General features: G+C 47.7%; 1 protein-coding gene across 2 annotated transcripts in view; it reads left to right on the top strand.

The window, feature by feature from the left end:
- The window catches only part of GFPT2 (glutamine-fructose-6-phosphate transaminase 2), a 40985-nt gene that overhangs the window by 13962 nt on the left and 10659 nt on the right, over positions 1 to 16364 (top strand). For both annotated transcript variants that reach the window (XM_081035773.1, XM_081035774.1), the window contains exons 2-10: positions 232 to 339; positions 1150 to 1248; positions 1684 to 1809; positions 5047 to 5105; positions 5718 to 5852; positions 8148 to 8209; positions 10228 to 10307; positions 10777 to 10894; positions 14472 to 14635. In XM_081035773.1, the coding sequence (XP_080891899.1) occupies positions 232 to 339; positions 1150 to 1248; positions 1684 to 1809; positions 5047 to 5105; positions 5718 to 5852; positions 8148 to 8209; positions 10228 to 10307; positions 10777 to 10894; positions 14472 to 14635 (951 nt within the window). The remainder of the gene's footprint in view (positions 1 to 231; positions 340 to 1149; positions 1249 to 1683; positions 1810 to 5046; positions 5106 to 5717; positions 5853 to 8147; positions 8210 to 10227; positions 10308 to 10776; positions 10895 to 14471; positions 14636 to 16364) is intronic.

Raw genomic sequence — 16364 nt, 5'->3', positions numbered from 1 at the left:
TGGTGTAATTGTAAGGCCAAGTGTGTGAGGGTGTTCTTCGCGTGATGTGTGGGTCTTTTTGGCACAGGGGAAGGGCTGCCTCTGATGCCCATCCGGAAGCAGGAGGGGAGCACGGCTCTTCTTCTGTCTGCAGCTTGGACCCTTCCTGCAGGATTGTCTGGGTGCCCAGACTGTGTTCATCGAAACGCGAACCCAGGGTATTATAAAGTGCCGTGTCCCCTCTTTTAACAGGAATCTTTGCCTACATGAACTACAGAGTCCCCCGGACCAGGAAGGAGATTTTTGAAACCCTCATCAAGGGCTTGCAGCGGCTGGAGTACAGAGGCTATGACTCGGCAGGTAGGTCCTACAGGCTTTAGCCATAGAAACGGAACACTTGTTTGTTGGTTACATTTGAAAACTCTAGCAAAGTGGAAAGAAGAAACAAGGGTAAAAGAAATCTATACCAAAGTGTACCAAAAGGTATCTTTGTGTCCCTCCTCTGGTCATGGTTGGGGTGGTCTGGGGGTAGGCGGTGGATGGGTGGAAGTGTCGTGCAGCGATATTTTTTTCCACCTAATTGTAATGATGGAGTTTTGTACTTTTATATTCTTTTTTCACTGTCTCAGCCTTTTCCATTATCTTGAACTCTTCCTAATGACCTAAATGGCTGCACAGTCCCCCACTGGGTGGCTGTCTCAGTTTACTCCTCCACGCACCTGGCTGGGGGACATTTAGTCTGTTTTCCATTTTTATTTAAGCCACCTTAGGAGAAAGGGCGAGCCAGATCATTTCACACCCGTATCAGTGCTTAGCAGAAAGCAACGCAGGTAGCAGATTGCAGGAACGCTGAGGCCGTGCAGTACCCGCTAAAGTAGCAGGATACGAGCACACAACAAGATGAATGCCCTTAAATGTGCCCGCTGCCTCTGTGACCAGCAGTGGTGTCTCTCCCTGCACCTCCCCAGGGCTCGCCAGTGACTGCCCAGGGTCCAGGCACACATTCCCTGCTAGCTGGTAAGCATTGCCACAGTCGACTAGGTGACAAGCCTGGGGAACAAGAGCTAAGAAATCGACAGCTCCTGCAGCCCTCACCCTGGGCGGTGCCCTGCAACCAAGTGTGTGAGGCCAATCTTAAATTCCAGTACAGAAAATTGTGTTTATCTGCAGGTGTGGCAATTGATGGAAATAATAATGAAGTCAAAGAAAGACATATCCAGCTGGTCAAGAAAACGGGGAATGTCAAGGCTCTTGATGAAGAACTTTACAGTAAGTGCAAAGCACGCGAGTCAAAGCGATAAAGGTAGTGTGGGTCACTGGCAAATCTTTTATTCCAACAGTATTCGAGACTAGAAACACTAACTTGTCTGAGAGTGGATAAATAGAAGGCGTTTAAGCCCACATTATAAAACTGTGTTTCCAGCCTTGTGGGATGGTTTATTTTAGGTGGTGGTGCATGAAGAAATGTTTTTAAAAATATTTAGTACTTATGTATTTATTTTTTCAATTTTTCTGGTGATAAGTACTAAGGAGACAGCAGCGGGGGGTCTGGCTGAAGCCCCAGGAGGGGTGGGGGCCTCTGCAGTCACCGGTGGGATGTCCTGTTGCTGGCACGGCTGTGTCTGTAGCATGCCACCTTGCTGGATCAGTGCTGTGTCCATACTTATTTTGAAAGTGCAGCAAATGGATTTTTCTTTCATCTAGAACAAGACAGCATGGACTTAGAGGTGGAGTTTGAGACCCACTTTGGCATTGCCCACACACGCTGGGCCACCCATGGTGCCCCCAGTGCTGTCAACAGCCATCCGCAGCGCTCAGACAAAGGCAACGGTACGTAGTGTGGCCTTGCTCCCTGTCCCGCAGGTTCTGCCTGACCCTGACCAAGCCAGGTTGATCCTCGCCCACCGCACTGGGCTTCTCAGCCACCCTGTCTTCTCTGGGGATCCAAATTGGTGGCACCGGCCCCACACGGGATAAACAGCCTAGCCCTGGGCGGTGCGGACCTCCCAGGTGTCTGCCGGAAATCGGTCGCACTTCCTAAAAGTGCTGCTGGGACTTGGCTGCATGGCCATGTGAAGGACCTGGGCACTGTTCCAAAACAAGGATGGAAGTGTTCCGGAGTTCCAAAACAAGGATGGAAGTGTTCCGGAGGGCGTGGTGCTTAAGGGAAGGTCCTCCTCCAGCTGAAGCCACCTGCCCCTGAGACAGTGGTCCTGGGAAAGGGGGGCAGAGCTGACCTTGCTTCACTGAGTCTGAGGTGCCTGCTGCAGTCTGGCCTGTAGTGAGGCCTCAGAGCCAAGGGCCTGGGATCTGGAGAAGCAGAAGCTGAAGCTGACAGCCCAGGAATGCCTCCCAGCTGCAGCGCTCTCTCTCCACTTGGCTGCTTTCCATTTGTGAAAAGTGAGAATGGTTGCACGTTAACCTCTGGCATCCCTTGACAAACTGGAAGGTACAGTGACTGGGCTCGCAGTACCTCAGAGTACCACTGACAAACAGTGGGCCAAGGTCACAGAGCAGGGCCCCGGCCACCGCTCACGGTAGTCACAGGGGCACCAGGCCCTGTGGTGGGCTTCGGGCTCCCAGCTCTCTCAACTGCCCCCTCATGTCAGCCCCAGCTCATGGGTCCACAGCACTTGCTTGGGCCCCCAGGACAGTTCTCCATGCCATGGTTTTCCTTAATGGTGCCCCACCCACTCTTGTGGGGGGCGGACTTGTAGGTCTGGGGCTCTCATTGGCAGCTATTGGGGGCTCAGGGATGTCGGGGCCTTCCTATAATAGGACACAGTAGGCGTGAGGTGGAAGAGGGCATAATCCTTGACTTCTCCCAGAGCTCCAAGGCAGGCGAAGGCCTGAGAACATCATCTGGGCCCTCTAGTGAGCACCCACCTGGGGCTGGGCCCGGTCAGGTCAGGAGCCCCAAAGACCTACACCTAGGCATGATGGGGAGGGTGTCCATGGAGAGAATGGTCTCTGGAGTCAGCTGGTGCCCCTGCTCTGAGACTTCCCCTGGCAGAGTTCCGGTTCTTGCGAAGCCTCACAGTAGAGTAAGGATCAGACACATCAGACGAGCCATGGAGTGCTCCTTAGCAGAGCCTTAGCTAAATACAACAAGCCGCACTGTGGCTAATTCTCCTGTTGATTCCCCTGGGAGTTGGGCCACAGGACAGAGCTCAGGGTCCTTTGCCCCTGTGGACACTGTGGTTCCCCAAAAAGGCTCACGTGCCTCTTCTAGAGAGCAGAGGGGAGCCCCGTGCAGCCTGTCAGCAGAGCAGCCTCAGGTGGCTCAGGGCTGGGCCGCGTCTGCATCTGCATGGTCAGTCTCAGGCAGTGAGGGTTTTGCTGGGGACGGTCCCCTGGACCATAGGATGTCCCACTAGTAGGACAGGCACCCTACGCCCAGGAGGGAGACAGTGGACCCCATGGTACTGAGAACCTAGAACATGCGTCCAGCCAAACCCCAAGCCAGATGCAGGGCTGGTCTCAGCAGCAGTTGTGTTGGCTGAGGAAACATTGTGCCAAGACCATGTGCCCCAAGATGTTGCCACCCCAGCCACAGCCCCCTGCCCACCCAGGTGAAAAGGTGAACCCCTGCTTCAGTGCAGACTATGATTCTGTGTCCCCAAAGTCGGGAGGCTCTGAGGAGATGCCCCCACACCCAAACTTGGAAATGCCTGCCCTGACTCAGCATGAGTAATTGAAAGCAAAACAACATGGGACGTAAGAAAAGATTCATAAAATGTTTTTAGCGGCTCATCAGTGATAGCTAGAGAGCATACTGTTATGGAAGACTTACACCCACAAACAGCATCGCACAGGGAAATTACACAAAGGAGATTTCACAAAGAAAACGTGGATTCTGGTTAACAGTTAATATTGAGAAGACAATAGACTGAGATGAAAGAAAATGTGACAGGGTTAAGAAAATAATGTAAGAAATAATGTTGTAGTGGATATGACAACAGTTGGAGGAGGTGATGGATATTGGGGCAGTTAACAAGTGTCTAAAAGGTGGATAACTGGTGTCCCCAAGAGAGATCAGAACAAATGGAGCAGGAAATACATGTAAGGCATGGCAGAGGTGAGCAGGGCTAGCACACTTGCTGAAAATGGCTTTCCTCATTCAAGCCTTCATATTTCCTGTGACCTCACAAAAGTAAACAATATGTTGTAAAAATATATAGAGAGAGGAAATTGTGGTAAAAATAAAGAAACAGAATAAAAGAAAAGGTTTTAAAAGATGTAATAGGTGAAATCTGTCCCGCAGTGAAATAAAACTCGAGTTGGAAATCCAAAGGTTTGCTGACTAATAGTCAACATTTATGAAGAACACCCAATACCCAGACACATTCAGGTAGAATTATTGACTCTCAAGGATAATAGTCTTTCCATTATCTAGGCTGAGGGGGAAAGAGGGTTACTAGCCTAGGAAAACTCTCAGGCTGGCCTTAAACTCTTTCCTCAGGTATTTATTGAGCATGTGCAGTGGCAACTGAGGGGACCGCCCTCACCCTCCCACTGTCCCACCTGTGCCACGTAGGAGCGGGGTGGAGTGGGAAGCCCGGGAATGGCAGGACTTCTGGGGTTTTTCCCCTAAGAAAACCAGGATTTTTAAGAGAAAACTCAAAATTTTCAGTTCAAATCTTTTTATGATACAATGTGGTCAAACAGAAGCGCACCCGCTAGTTTGTGACCTCTCTGAGTCAGTTGGGAAGGCTGGAATCATTTCTGGGTAATGAAGGGTTAATCGTCCCCATTTGACGTAAATAGCTGAGCTTATTTGGTGACACTGTAGACCACAAGTCAGAGCTCTGTGCGTGCTCAGGTTGGTGGATGCTTTTTATTGGAAAAAAAAAAAATGTGTGTTTCCTCGGGTTGCAATCGTGTCATAGCAGACGGGAGTTCTAGTCACTGTAAATGAAGCTTGCTTAGCAGACATCCCTGTAGGAGCAGACTTTGCAGAGTTCCCAGCTGTCAAATCATTTCCCTTTACATTTGACTTGAACTTCACTTCTTCAACTTCACTTATTTCCTAAAAGCATTTCTCTTTTAACTAAACTTTTCTTTCAGAATTTGTTGTCATCCATAATGGGATCATCACAAATTACAAAGACTTGAGGAAATTTCTGGTAAGATACTTCTCTTGGGTAACATCTAAGCCAAGTGGTCTTGGTCTTCTCCCAGAAATTTTCCAACCAGCTCATTTCCCTCCGGAAACAAAGGCAAGAGCTGAGTGAGAGCCACTCTTGGCCACGTCACTACGTGAGACATGAACCTCAGCCCCAGCCCGGCTGCCTCCCGGATCTTGCTAGAGGAGATAGCAGGGCACTTGTGTTCACAAGGGCTGCTACAGATTGGCAGAATCAAAAGAACATCAACTTCCTTTTGTTAAAGCGTCTGCACTAAATTATCAACTCACACACCAAATGGAATGTGGGGTGGGGAGGCAGATGGCAAGTGTGTAAAGGATGAAGTTGCTGTGTTGGCTGGGATGTGGGTGGATTTGACTCAACTCATTTGATCACTTCTACTGCTATTATTTTGCAATGTCCAGATTTGTGGCAAGGACAAGCTTCTGAGGTGGGAATGACTCAGCTGCATTGCGCTGTGTGATTCTGGCAACCATTTCTCTTCCTTTTTTCATTTTCCTGTTCTCGCCTTAAGTCACTCTGAGGGCGGAGGGGGAGAGGGAGCTGGACAGGCCAGCGTTGTGCAATGACCATTCCAACCAAATATTTCAGGAAAGCAAAGGCTACGAGTTTGAGTCAGAAACAGACACGGAGACCATCGCCAAGCTGATCAAATACGTGTTTGACAACAGGGAGGTTGAGGACATCACATTTTCAACACTGGTCGAGAGAGTCATTCAGCAGTTGGTGAGTTACAAGTCCTACCTGTCTAAACCATCCGTCGTTTTTCATAAGCATTTACCAGACAAATTTGTGCAAAGGATCTGAGGACTCAAGTTGATTCATTTACCACGTCTGGTCTTAAGATGTTTCAACCTTGTAAAATTGGGAGAAGTTCTGTGGTTCAGGTGGTAAATCAAATAGAAGTGCCTTGCCTCATTTTAACACCTCTGAAATTGTAGCCAGCCTACTGATCTGTGGCTTCTTACGATCGTAGGTTGCACACAGGACCTTGGTCATGGCTGTTCACAGTGTTGTCTTTTCAATTGAGTTGTGTGCGCCATTAGTTATGTACTCGAGATGCGTTTAACTGATGTTGGAGACAGGATTGTAGTCTTTCGCCCTGTTTCGGTAAAGCAATTATTTGTCCTGGGGACAAACGTTCCCACGTCCTTCCTGAGTGGATGGAAGGAATGCAGAGGAAGTAAAGAGAGCAGGTGCAGATTGTCAAGAAGTTAGATTGGAGAGGAAGGGCACAAAAATACAGCCCAGTGGTGGGAGAGGGTTGCAGTTCCCAGGAGAATTGCGTTTTGGATTAAGACACATCAGATCAGTTCTTTGTGCTGAAGGGAATGATCTATGAGAGAGAGCAATTCATGATTTCCGAGAGGGCTGGACCCACTGAACCAAGGCCCCAGGGAGGGGCAAATGCTGGGGATGTCTCCCTCGTTGGAGAAAGAGGTGAAGCAGATGCAGGCTCTGCAGGGGTTGATGGGGGACACAGGAGAGGCCTCCAGACTTCCCAGAGCCTGTGATTTGGGCTCCTGGGCATTGGGAGTCCAATAGCGCCTCCAAGACGGGGACAGCCTGGGGACAGCATTCAGAGCCAACAATCCAGAACGTCCGCAATCAGAGGCTGCTGTGATTCAAAATATATCACCCTCTGGTGTTTTTAGGATCTTTTATAAAAAGTAAGTATACTGTTGAACCCTTTCCTCTGTAACTCCCATTTCGGGGGTCCTAATTTAGAGTACATATTTATAGTTAAGAATCTGGCCCCTAAGGAACATACAGTCTAATGTCTCTGAGATGTGCAGTGAGCCGACTTGGATTCACAGCACAGCACTACTTCCTCTTTTCGTAATTTAAAATTCCAAAACTACCTCCCCAGTGATGGCACTTTGAAACTTCAGTGATTTCCCTTCTCTGAAGCAACAGCGTTTTTTCTGGCAGAGAACGAAAAGCGTATTCTATCCAGTTCTACTTCGTTGTTGACAAAACCAGCAGGGTGAATGTCAGGCTGCTCAGGGTCTGCCTGAAACCCTCTCTCTTCGGGCAGTTTGAAAGGCCCTTAGAAGCCTGGGGACGCTGACTTTGGGTCCCTCTAGCTGTGTGACAGAGTTGGCAAACAGGCTGTAGCACTTTGGATGTACGGGGCCTTACGTCTGCCTAAGGCTCGTAGCCGTGGGAGACTTCACGTGGAAATCCAGATTTACAGCTGGTTGTACATAACCAAAGTCTACTTGGGTCGTGACAAATCAGGACCACATGGTCAGAGTGTAGGAGAGAATCATGCATTAAGGATTTAAGTAGAAAGAGCATTTGGAGCCTTAAGTTAGGAGAACTGGGTTCTAGTTCTGGTTTGCACAAACCAACAAGCTGAGGCAGGAGATAATTGACAGTCATCACCATAAAAATAATAATAATTACAATAATAACAACTCATGCTTCTCTTGGATTCTCTATAGCAGGCACTCTTCTAAGCACTTAAAATGCACTGGCTCACAGAAGCCATACAAGGTGGGACTACTAGTCCCATTTCCATTCACCATGAAGATATGAGGCGCAAAGAGGCTGCAGTGTTGCCCAGTTAAAGGGTGGAGCCAGGATTTGAAGCCAGGCTCTAGTGTGTGTTGAGCTAAGCACAGGTCATGGATTAGCCCCTTTAATCCCCATAGTTGTTCTCAGGAGGTACTGTCTCCAGGGGACAGGGGCCCTGGCCCTGCTTCTCACCTGGCCCCTGGTTCTAATGCACCAGTCCGCCCAGTTCACCGCAGAGCTGGGAATCCTTCTTTGTGGTCCTCTGCAGGGGTGGTTGCTCACACTGAAATCCACAGGGTCTGGTCTTTGGTACTTCCGTGGTCCTGTCTATTTTGCTTTCCCCTCCTGATGGCCCCCTGCATGGGCTGTCCTGCCTTCAGAGCCTGACTTCTCACAGTGAAGAGGGACTCTGGGAGACCCGTCTGCGACAGCAGACCAGGCTGCAGTGGCCTGGCTTAGCTGAAGTGAGCTGTTCTTCACTCTTGTCCCCTGTGTTTTCAGGAAGGTGCATTCGCATTGGTTTTCAAGAGCATCCACTACCCGGGAGAAGCTGTTGCCACAAGGTGAGGCGAACGCACTGACATATCCAACAGCAAATAACTAAAATACAGTCACTTAGCTTGAGGCACAAGGGGCCATCAGGCTTCTGGAAAACTGGAAGGTATTGCTCTATCTAAGGGACAACTGTGGCTTAGCCACAGAGAATGTATCCCACCATCTCTTTGGCCAGAGCTTCTGATTTTTTAAAGAGAAACGAGAGAGTCGGATTTTTATTTGAAATCTCCAGATTTTTAGAAGTTGAGAACAAATTCAAATTTAAAATAAAATTAAACAGCGAGGGCAGATCCAGCTTTCATGGGGCTTGAAGCCTATATAATTTCAAACTCTTTAGAAAGAGCATGCAAAATTATGACTGTAAAACTAGGAACAAAAATGAACATTGATTTGAATCCAGTAAAGAAGAGGCCTCAAAGCCCAGAGCTCAAACTTCATTACCTTCAAGGCAGGGGTGTCCCAGGAATCAGCCAACAGGGTGGATTCAGCCTACATGTCCCTCTATTAGAGTCCCCAGGGTCCCCAGTGCTGTGGAGTCACTCACCTGCTTGTGCCATCCTCTTATTTTATATTCAAATGGGTTGTTTGGCCATCTGTCTGTTTGTCTATCCATCTGGCCCTACATCCATCCATTCATCTAGCCATCTAGCCATCCATCAGTCCAGCTGTCCACCTCCTTCCATCCATCTGTCCATCCCTCTCTCCATCCAACTAATATTTGTTCATCACTTACTATGTGTTGGGCTCTGGGGACCTAGTGACATCAGACCTGGCCCTGCCCTTAAGGACTGGACATTTGTGCAGGAAGACTGTCAGGGCAGATATGGTGATGCTCTGTGATGGGGGCCTGGGCTAGGGCGCAGGTGTCAGCCTGGGGGGCAGGCATAGGGACCAGCATGAGCAAAGGCACCTCAGGGGTCTACAGTTAGGCCAGGATGGGGGGTGGGGCACTGGTGGGACTTGAGGCTCTTCCAGTTTCAGTGTGTGCTTATTGACACCAGCTGTATGCCAGGCTTGGGGGACAGCAGTGAACAAGGTCGCGTGGACACTGCCCCGTGAACTTCAAGGGTTGGTGGGGAGTGGGAACGTGGGCAGAGGTCCACCTCAGCAGGGCCTGGGATGCCCGTGGGCTGCAGACTTTATTCTGAAGGCCCTGGGGAGTCACTGAGAATACAGCTGTGGTGCTGGGAGTCCGGGCCAGACAGGGTGAGGCTCTCCCTTGCAGACTGTCAAAGTATCTAGGCAGAAAATAGTGCGAATATGTTATGATTTTAATTTTTTCTAGGACAGGAATGAATTTATCATTCGGAATTTAATTCCTTCAAATAATAGAATTATATACATGTTGGTCCTTATCAAATTTAGACACCCTTTTAAAAATCTGATATTAAATATGATACTACTCTTTTAAATGAATGCAGAAGGCAGATCAGCTGCAGGAGTTACTCACGGCTTTGCCTTCTGAAAAATCATTGTCTCCTTTGTGATGGCATCTGCCTTCTGCAGAGCAGAGAGTTGAAGCTTTGCCTGTGAGGTGTCCTCCAGACAGAGACAAAACCACCCTTAAAAGTGCCTTCAGTGGCCCACAAAGTCAAGCAGACCCAAAGCCAGTCAGCTGAATGTCCCTCAAAGCTGGAGAACACCTGAGACAGGTGGAAGGGGGCCAAAAACAGCCTTTGTGCAGACCCTGGGCCTCAAGGGCTCCCGCATAAGCAATGGGAGTGGAGGCAGGTGGAGACCCGAGCTCCTGCGTGCTGCCAGGGTCTAACAGGGATTCGGCTTCTGTGATGACAGCCTTGTGCCGGGACTCACTAGGCAGGAGGGTGGTACCATGGAAGCGAAATGGGGTTCTCACACTAGCCTGTTGGTCCCTGCTCCAAGCCTTGGGAGCAACTTCCTGTGGCCTAGGAGTCCGTCGTGTGGGACCTCAACAGGATGCTTTGCCCCATCCTCAGTGCTCAGAGGACACCCAGCCCACCTCAGGTGTGGACATGATGGCTAACTCAACCTGCTCTTGTCCCTGCAGGAGAGGCAGTCCCCTGCTCATCGGAGTGCGGAGCAAACACAAGCTCTCCACGGAACAGATCCCCATCTTGTACAGGACGCGTAAGTCCCTTCCCTTCGGGAACACTGGCTGCTGCTGCTCCAGTGCAGGCAGTCCTGCCCCCTAAAGGCATGCCTCCCCTCACCATGCAGAGTGGCCTGCATGGGGTGCTGCCAGGACCAAAAGGTTCTCTCAGGAAACGGAGACTTGGCTCTATTTTTTCAAAAGCTTGTTTAGTATGGATATTTTTGAACATATACGCAAGTCGAGGGAACGGCGTGCAGCTCTGTTATATGCAGGCACTCATGCCCAGATTCCAGTGCTGATTTGGTTGTGTTTTTGGCCCTTTAAATGCCCTTATAGCAGCACTGTGCTATATGGGGATCTTTCACATGATTTGGCTGACACAGCCAAAGCTAAAAATCGCAAATTTCTCCCACGCATTTCCAAAGGGGAAAATGGGCTGCATGCTTTGTGTTATTCAAACAAAAGAGTTTAACAGGACTTGTCATCCTCTCCTTCATTTGCTAGGCAGTATTGAGAACATGAAGAACATCTGTAACTCGAGGGTGAAGAGGCTGGACAGCTCCACCTGCCTTCACGCCGTGGGCAATAAAGCCGTGGAATTCTTTTTCGCTTCCGATGCAAGGTAGCCAAGCCTTGTCTGCTTTCTTTCCTAGGACTGTGTTATCAAGAATGACCCCGCCCCCATGTCTGTTTTCTCCCTGCCCAGCAGGGGCAGGGATGATGGCAAATTTCAGCTTGTGGTGGCGCAGTGAGCACCTGCGTGGCTGTCAACAGCAGCCCTGGTGGCCAAAGGCCAGGTCCACTCACAATGTTTGGGGCCCGCCCAGAATAATTGGATTAGTTGCCAACATTTTTAAACTGGGAAATTTCACATAAAAATCTGGATTTCTAGCTGCTCTGAAAAACCAACAGATCTGAACACCCTGGGCGGTGCTCCCTCTGACCCAGGTTATCTGGGGCTGCACCAAGGCTGCTCCCTTTAGGTGGGGCAGGTGTCTCCCGGCCTTCCCTCCTGCACTTTGTCTGAGTCTGACCGTTCGTAAAAGACAGAGCCAAGATTTAGGGTTTTGGTCCAATTGATTCCAAAGTCCATGTGCTTCTTCATCAATACTCAAAAACAATAATTCTGAAATTTGAGAATGTCGACTTCATAGCTATTTTAGTACAAAAAATTTATACGCACACATACGTACTCAAAAAAGGCCCTAACACTTTCCTGCTAGTTGAAAGAGAAAACCACCATAAACAACACCAGTACATCCTTCATCCAAACCTTTGTTAAGCCTCTTTCCCATCAGCTCATGGGGCCTTTTTGTGACCAGGTGAAGTCTGGGACACACGAGTACCAGGAAGCTCTCAGCCCACAGCCAGCATGGTGCTTAATGCAGATAGGAAGGGGCAGGGCTTCCCAAACTGTGTTCCTTAAATGAGAAGCTAATATTATTTCATTTATTCTAAAACACAATTACGTTATAGATTTTAGCATTTATAAGTGGCGTGTTGCAGTGATAATCTGCTACACTTTCTTAAAAGTGTATAAAATAATCTGATCTTAAGATCAGTGTTACCTTATAGTGAATGAAACATGGTAGATGTTTCTCAACAAGAAAGCATGACTTACCTGAAAGGAGATGAAGTAATTATTTGTAGCCGATATGATTATATACTTTCAAAAGCCAACGGAAAGACTATTAGAGCTAATACTAGTGGCTGGTCAGAGAATAAAGGTTTTGAAATCCAACATCCCAGCAATAGCCACTAAGCTGTCAGCTGAAAGGGGGTGGGGGTGGGGAACACGTGCACCTGGCCTGTTGTGTCACTTCTCCTGACTGGCACAGTTGGCTCTGCAAACCTTTGTTGAACAACAAAAAAAAGTAATCTATTTACCACAGCTGAAAAAAATGTTTTCATCCCTTAAAATAAATTTTGGTAAAAATAGTCCAGAACCTGATTGGAGAAACCTAGGAAAGTTTACCATGAGAAGCAGAGGTTTCAGTCAAGGGAGAGAGTTCACATTCCTTGGCAGAAAGGATATTGTTTTTTTAATTAATTGGTTTAAAATTAATTTAATAATTAAAAACTAATTCTTAAAGATACTGTTCTCCTTAATCCGTAAATTCAATGTTATAAATAAAATCCTCAAGATTCTTTTGTTTGTATAGGTTTTGGGGAAGTTAATAAAGTGATTCTACAATGTATGGTGTATGAGTAAAGATGAGAAAGCCCTCAAGCATTGAAAAGTGAGAATGACGAGGGTGACCCTCCCAGACATGAAGGCACCTTGCAGCACTCTCGTGATGACAGCAGCCAGCCTGTGCTGTGGCCTTACTGCCGGACAGTGTGCTGAGGGCTTCGCCAGGATGGTCCCATTTAGACCTCTGGTGCAGGCACAGCAATTATCTCCTGTTATCCAAGGGGTCATATCTGTGTTGCCCAAGGGTACAGGGCTGGCAAGAGAGAGATGAGGATTTCACCTCGGGTTTGATGACTAGATAATACTATCATTCATTTTGTAAATAAAATAATAATTATATCTAAACATACAGATGTGCATGCACACATAAGTATGTGTATTAATCCCTGTCTGGAGGGCAATGTAATATAAACAGCATTTGTCTCTGGGACATGGGATCAGGCCAGAAACGGCTTCCTCTTGTTAGTCTGTGTTTTTTACTTTCTAAACAATGGGTGTATATTGTTTGAAGTATTTTTTCCCAATGCGGTGGTTTTCCATCATTCTTCAACTCTCTTCCCTAGGATCTGTCTAGAGACCCCTCTCTTAGGGCCATAGAATTTAGTAGATTTTTTCCTCTTTAACTTTGCATTAGGAGTTTTAAATGTTCATTTTTCTGCACAGGACATGTATGGGTGTGGCACTTGGGAGAATGAGAGTTTTTTCCTCCCTCGTCCTTCCATTCCAACACCACCTTATATACCACTTGTGCTGTTGACTACCTTTCTTTTTCATTTACCAACTTTTCTAACTTAAATTTATTTTTAAAAGAAACTGTCTATTGCCAACTCGAGAAAAAAATTCACACATAAATATATTATTAAGCCTTGTCTGAAGGGCAATACAATATAAGCAGCATTTACCGTTATTACCTTTCATACAGAGAAAGTTATTATAAAAATAAACACAAAGACCCTACATTTCATTGGTGGACATATTTTATATTTGCTTTTAAGCCCGTTGTTATTGTGTGTGTGTGTGTATGTGTATGTGTGTGTGTTAAGAAACAGTCATTTGTCCTGATGAGTTTCCCACTGTCTGGATTTTGCTAAGTAGATCCCCCATAGTGTCATTTAGCATGGTCCCCTATCCACTGTATTTCCTGCAAGCTGGAGTTTACAGATATTTAGGAGCTTAATCTCCTTCAGGTCTGACTTTCTGATCAGAGGTTCAAAACTACTTCTCAGATGGTGGTGTGTCCTTCTATCAGGAGGCACATCTGTTTTGTTGCCTTTCTGTGCTGTTAAGATTGATCAGGGGTTCAAGTGTTGCCAGCCTTATCCATCCATTATAAAGCTGCTTTCAGCCTTTCACTATTTGGTGTCAATAGCCATTAATGGTCCTTGATTAGAGCTAGTAATAATTAGGAGTTTGTAAGTTAATTATTCTAATTCTGTCATTCTTTCCTTATTAGCTCTATTCCTCCTATAAAAAGACACTTGCCTTCATAAATGATGTAGTTATTCTGGAAGTCAGATCGTTGGAAAGGCAGTGTTTCATTCCTTCCCTTTAGGATTTAGGATAATGTGTTGGTTCCTGAATATTCTCCAAAGGTGACATCGTTTGGATCCTGATTTGAAAAAAGCAATTACAGAAGGGGAAAGGGCATCTGAGACTATTGGGGAAATTTGAACATACTGGATATTTGATGATATGAAGGGATAACTATTAATTTTACATGTGGTGATGGTATTGTAGTAGTTTAAAAATAATCCTTATCTTCTAGAGATATAAGCTAAAATGTTTATAGATGAAATGATATGATATCTGGGACTGGTTTCAAAATAATTCTGGGTGGGACATTAGGGAGGTGTGAATCGATGTTTATAGTGTGGTGTCCTTGTCCCTTCTGAAATGCCTTCAGTGCACTGATATGGACCCACACTTGGGAATCAGTAAGTGACTGCCATCTTGCAGCTGTTGGGCACAGTCCCCTCCTGTGATGCCCATGTTTTCCTCACCCCAGTGCTATCATAGAACATACCAATCGGGTCATCTTCCTCGAGGACGACGACATCGCCGCAGTGGCTGATGGGAAACTCTCTATTCACCGGGTCAAGCGTTCGGCTAGTGATGATCCATCCCGAGCCATCCAGACCTTGCAGATGGAATTGCAGCAAATCATGAAAGGCAGGTGTCCTCTGCAGGTCTGTGTGCAGCAGTCTCAGGGAGCAGGTGTTCGGGGGGAGCCTGGACTACAGTCTCTAAGGGAGTTTCTGACTATATTCAGGCACTGGGTTCCCCTGCTGGATCTGACCAGTCCATGAACTGCCCCCCTTCACCAATTCTGGGAAACATTTCTATACCCCAGGCATCATTTCTTCCCTAGGTGGGAGACCTGAAGTGGGGCAACTGTGAACCACTTTCTCCTTTCAAAGAGAGACTCTCTCCCCCCACCCACATTTGTCTCCCTGCACCCTGTTCTTCACAGGGCACCTGGGTGAACTTTTAAGAATATGAACCAGACCCTTTGTCCTGCTACATAAAGCCCTCCAATGGCTTCCTGCTGTTCTTAAAATAAAATCCACAGACCCCCACACATGTAGCCTGGCCCTGCCCACTCTGGCCACCTCACTGTTACAGACAGGCCCTGTGCTTGCCCACCAGGAGTCATTGTACTTGCTGTTCTCACAAGACTGGCTCTTTTGGGTTTTTTTTAATTTTTTTTTTCCATTGGGGAAGGGGAACAAGACTTTATTGGGGAACCGTGTATACTTCCAGGACTTTTTTCCAAGTCAAGTTGTTGTCCTTTCAATCTTAGTTGTGGAGGGTGCTGTTCAGCTTCAAGTTGTTGTCCTTTCAGTCTTAGTTGTGGAGGGCACAGCTCAGCTCCAGGTCCAGTTGCAGTTGCTAGTTGCAAGGAGCGCTGCCTACCATCCCTTGCGGGACTCGAGGAATTGAACTGGCAACTTTGTGGTTGAGAGGACGTGCTCCAACCAACTGAGCCACCCGGGAGCTCAGCAGCAGCTCAGCTCAAGGTGCCCTGTTCAATCTTAGTTGCAGGGGACAGAGGCCACCATCCCTTGCGGGACTTGAGGAATTGAACTGGCTACCTTGTGGTTGAGAGCCCACTGGCCCATGTGGGAATCGAACCGGCAGCTTTCGGAGTTAGGAGCATGGAGCTCCAACCGCCTGAGCCACCGGGCTGGCCCCAAGACTGGCTCTTTTTGATCACGTCCCCCTGAAATGTCACCACCTCAGAGAGTCCTCCCCTGATCCTGTGTCTGCTATGGTCCCACCCCTCCTCGCTTGTCTTATTTGTTCTGTGGTACCCTGTGCACAAATCCTCTGCTGAAGGCAGCAGACAGGGACACTGTGATGCTTGGCATCGCGAGTGGGTGTCCCAGAGGACATCCCCACCCTGCTTGTTGATACCTCAAGAGCACAAGACAGCCCCTGCCAGGGGCCTTCACATGCTGTGACCAGGTCGTCCCTTTGATCTCATTCAACCTCATTCAAACGAGAGCCCTAGAAATGCATGTGCAAATGAAAAGGTGTTTCTTCAGTACAGAAGCTAAGTGTATTTGTTCAAAAGAAAATGGCCTGTTTCTTCGAGCCTCCTTAATTTGTACTTCCCTAAGTAGGTGTGTTTGGGGAAGTCAAGCGTTTTCCTTTCTTCTGGCCTTGCTAAGAGGAACATGGCCCAGGAAGACCAGCCTTGCCTTCCACCCCTGCCCCCCTCACTGGGAGGATCAGATGTGTACTTGCTTATCTGACCTGCTCCCCTTTCACTTGTCACCATGAGCATCAGGCAGGACAACCCTGGGGACTGTAATCTGCAGTAGCCTTTACATGTGTCACTCTGACTAACTGCATAACGACTTTTTGTCTTGATTAAAAGTTGAGCCGTGGAAAGATA

Source organism: Rhinolophus hipposideros (assembly GCF_964194185.1).
Source record: "Rhinolophus hipposideros genome assembly, chromosome: 23".
NCBI lineage: Eukaryota > Metazoa > Chordata > Mammalia > Chiroptera > Rhinolophidae > Rhinolophus > Rhinolophus hipposideros.
The sequence above is the reverse complement of the archived record's forward strand: the minus strand, read 5'-3'. Positions and strand labels throughout refer to the sequence as shown.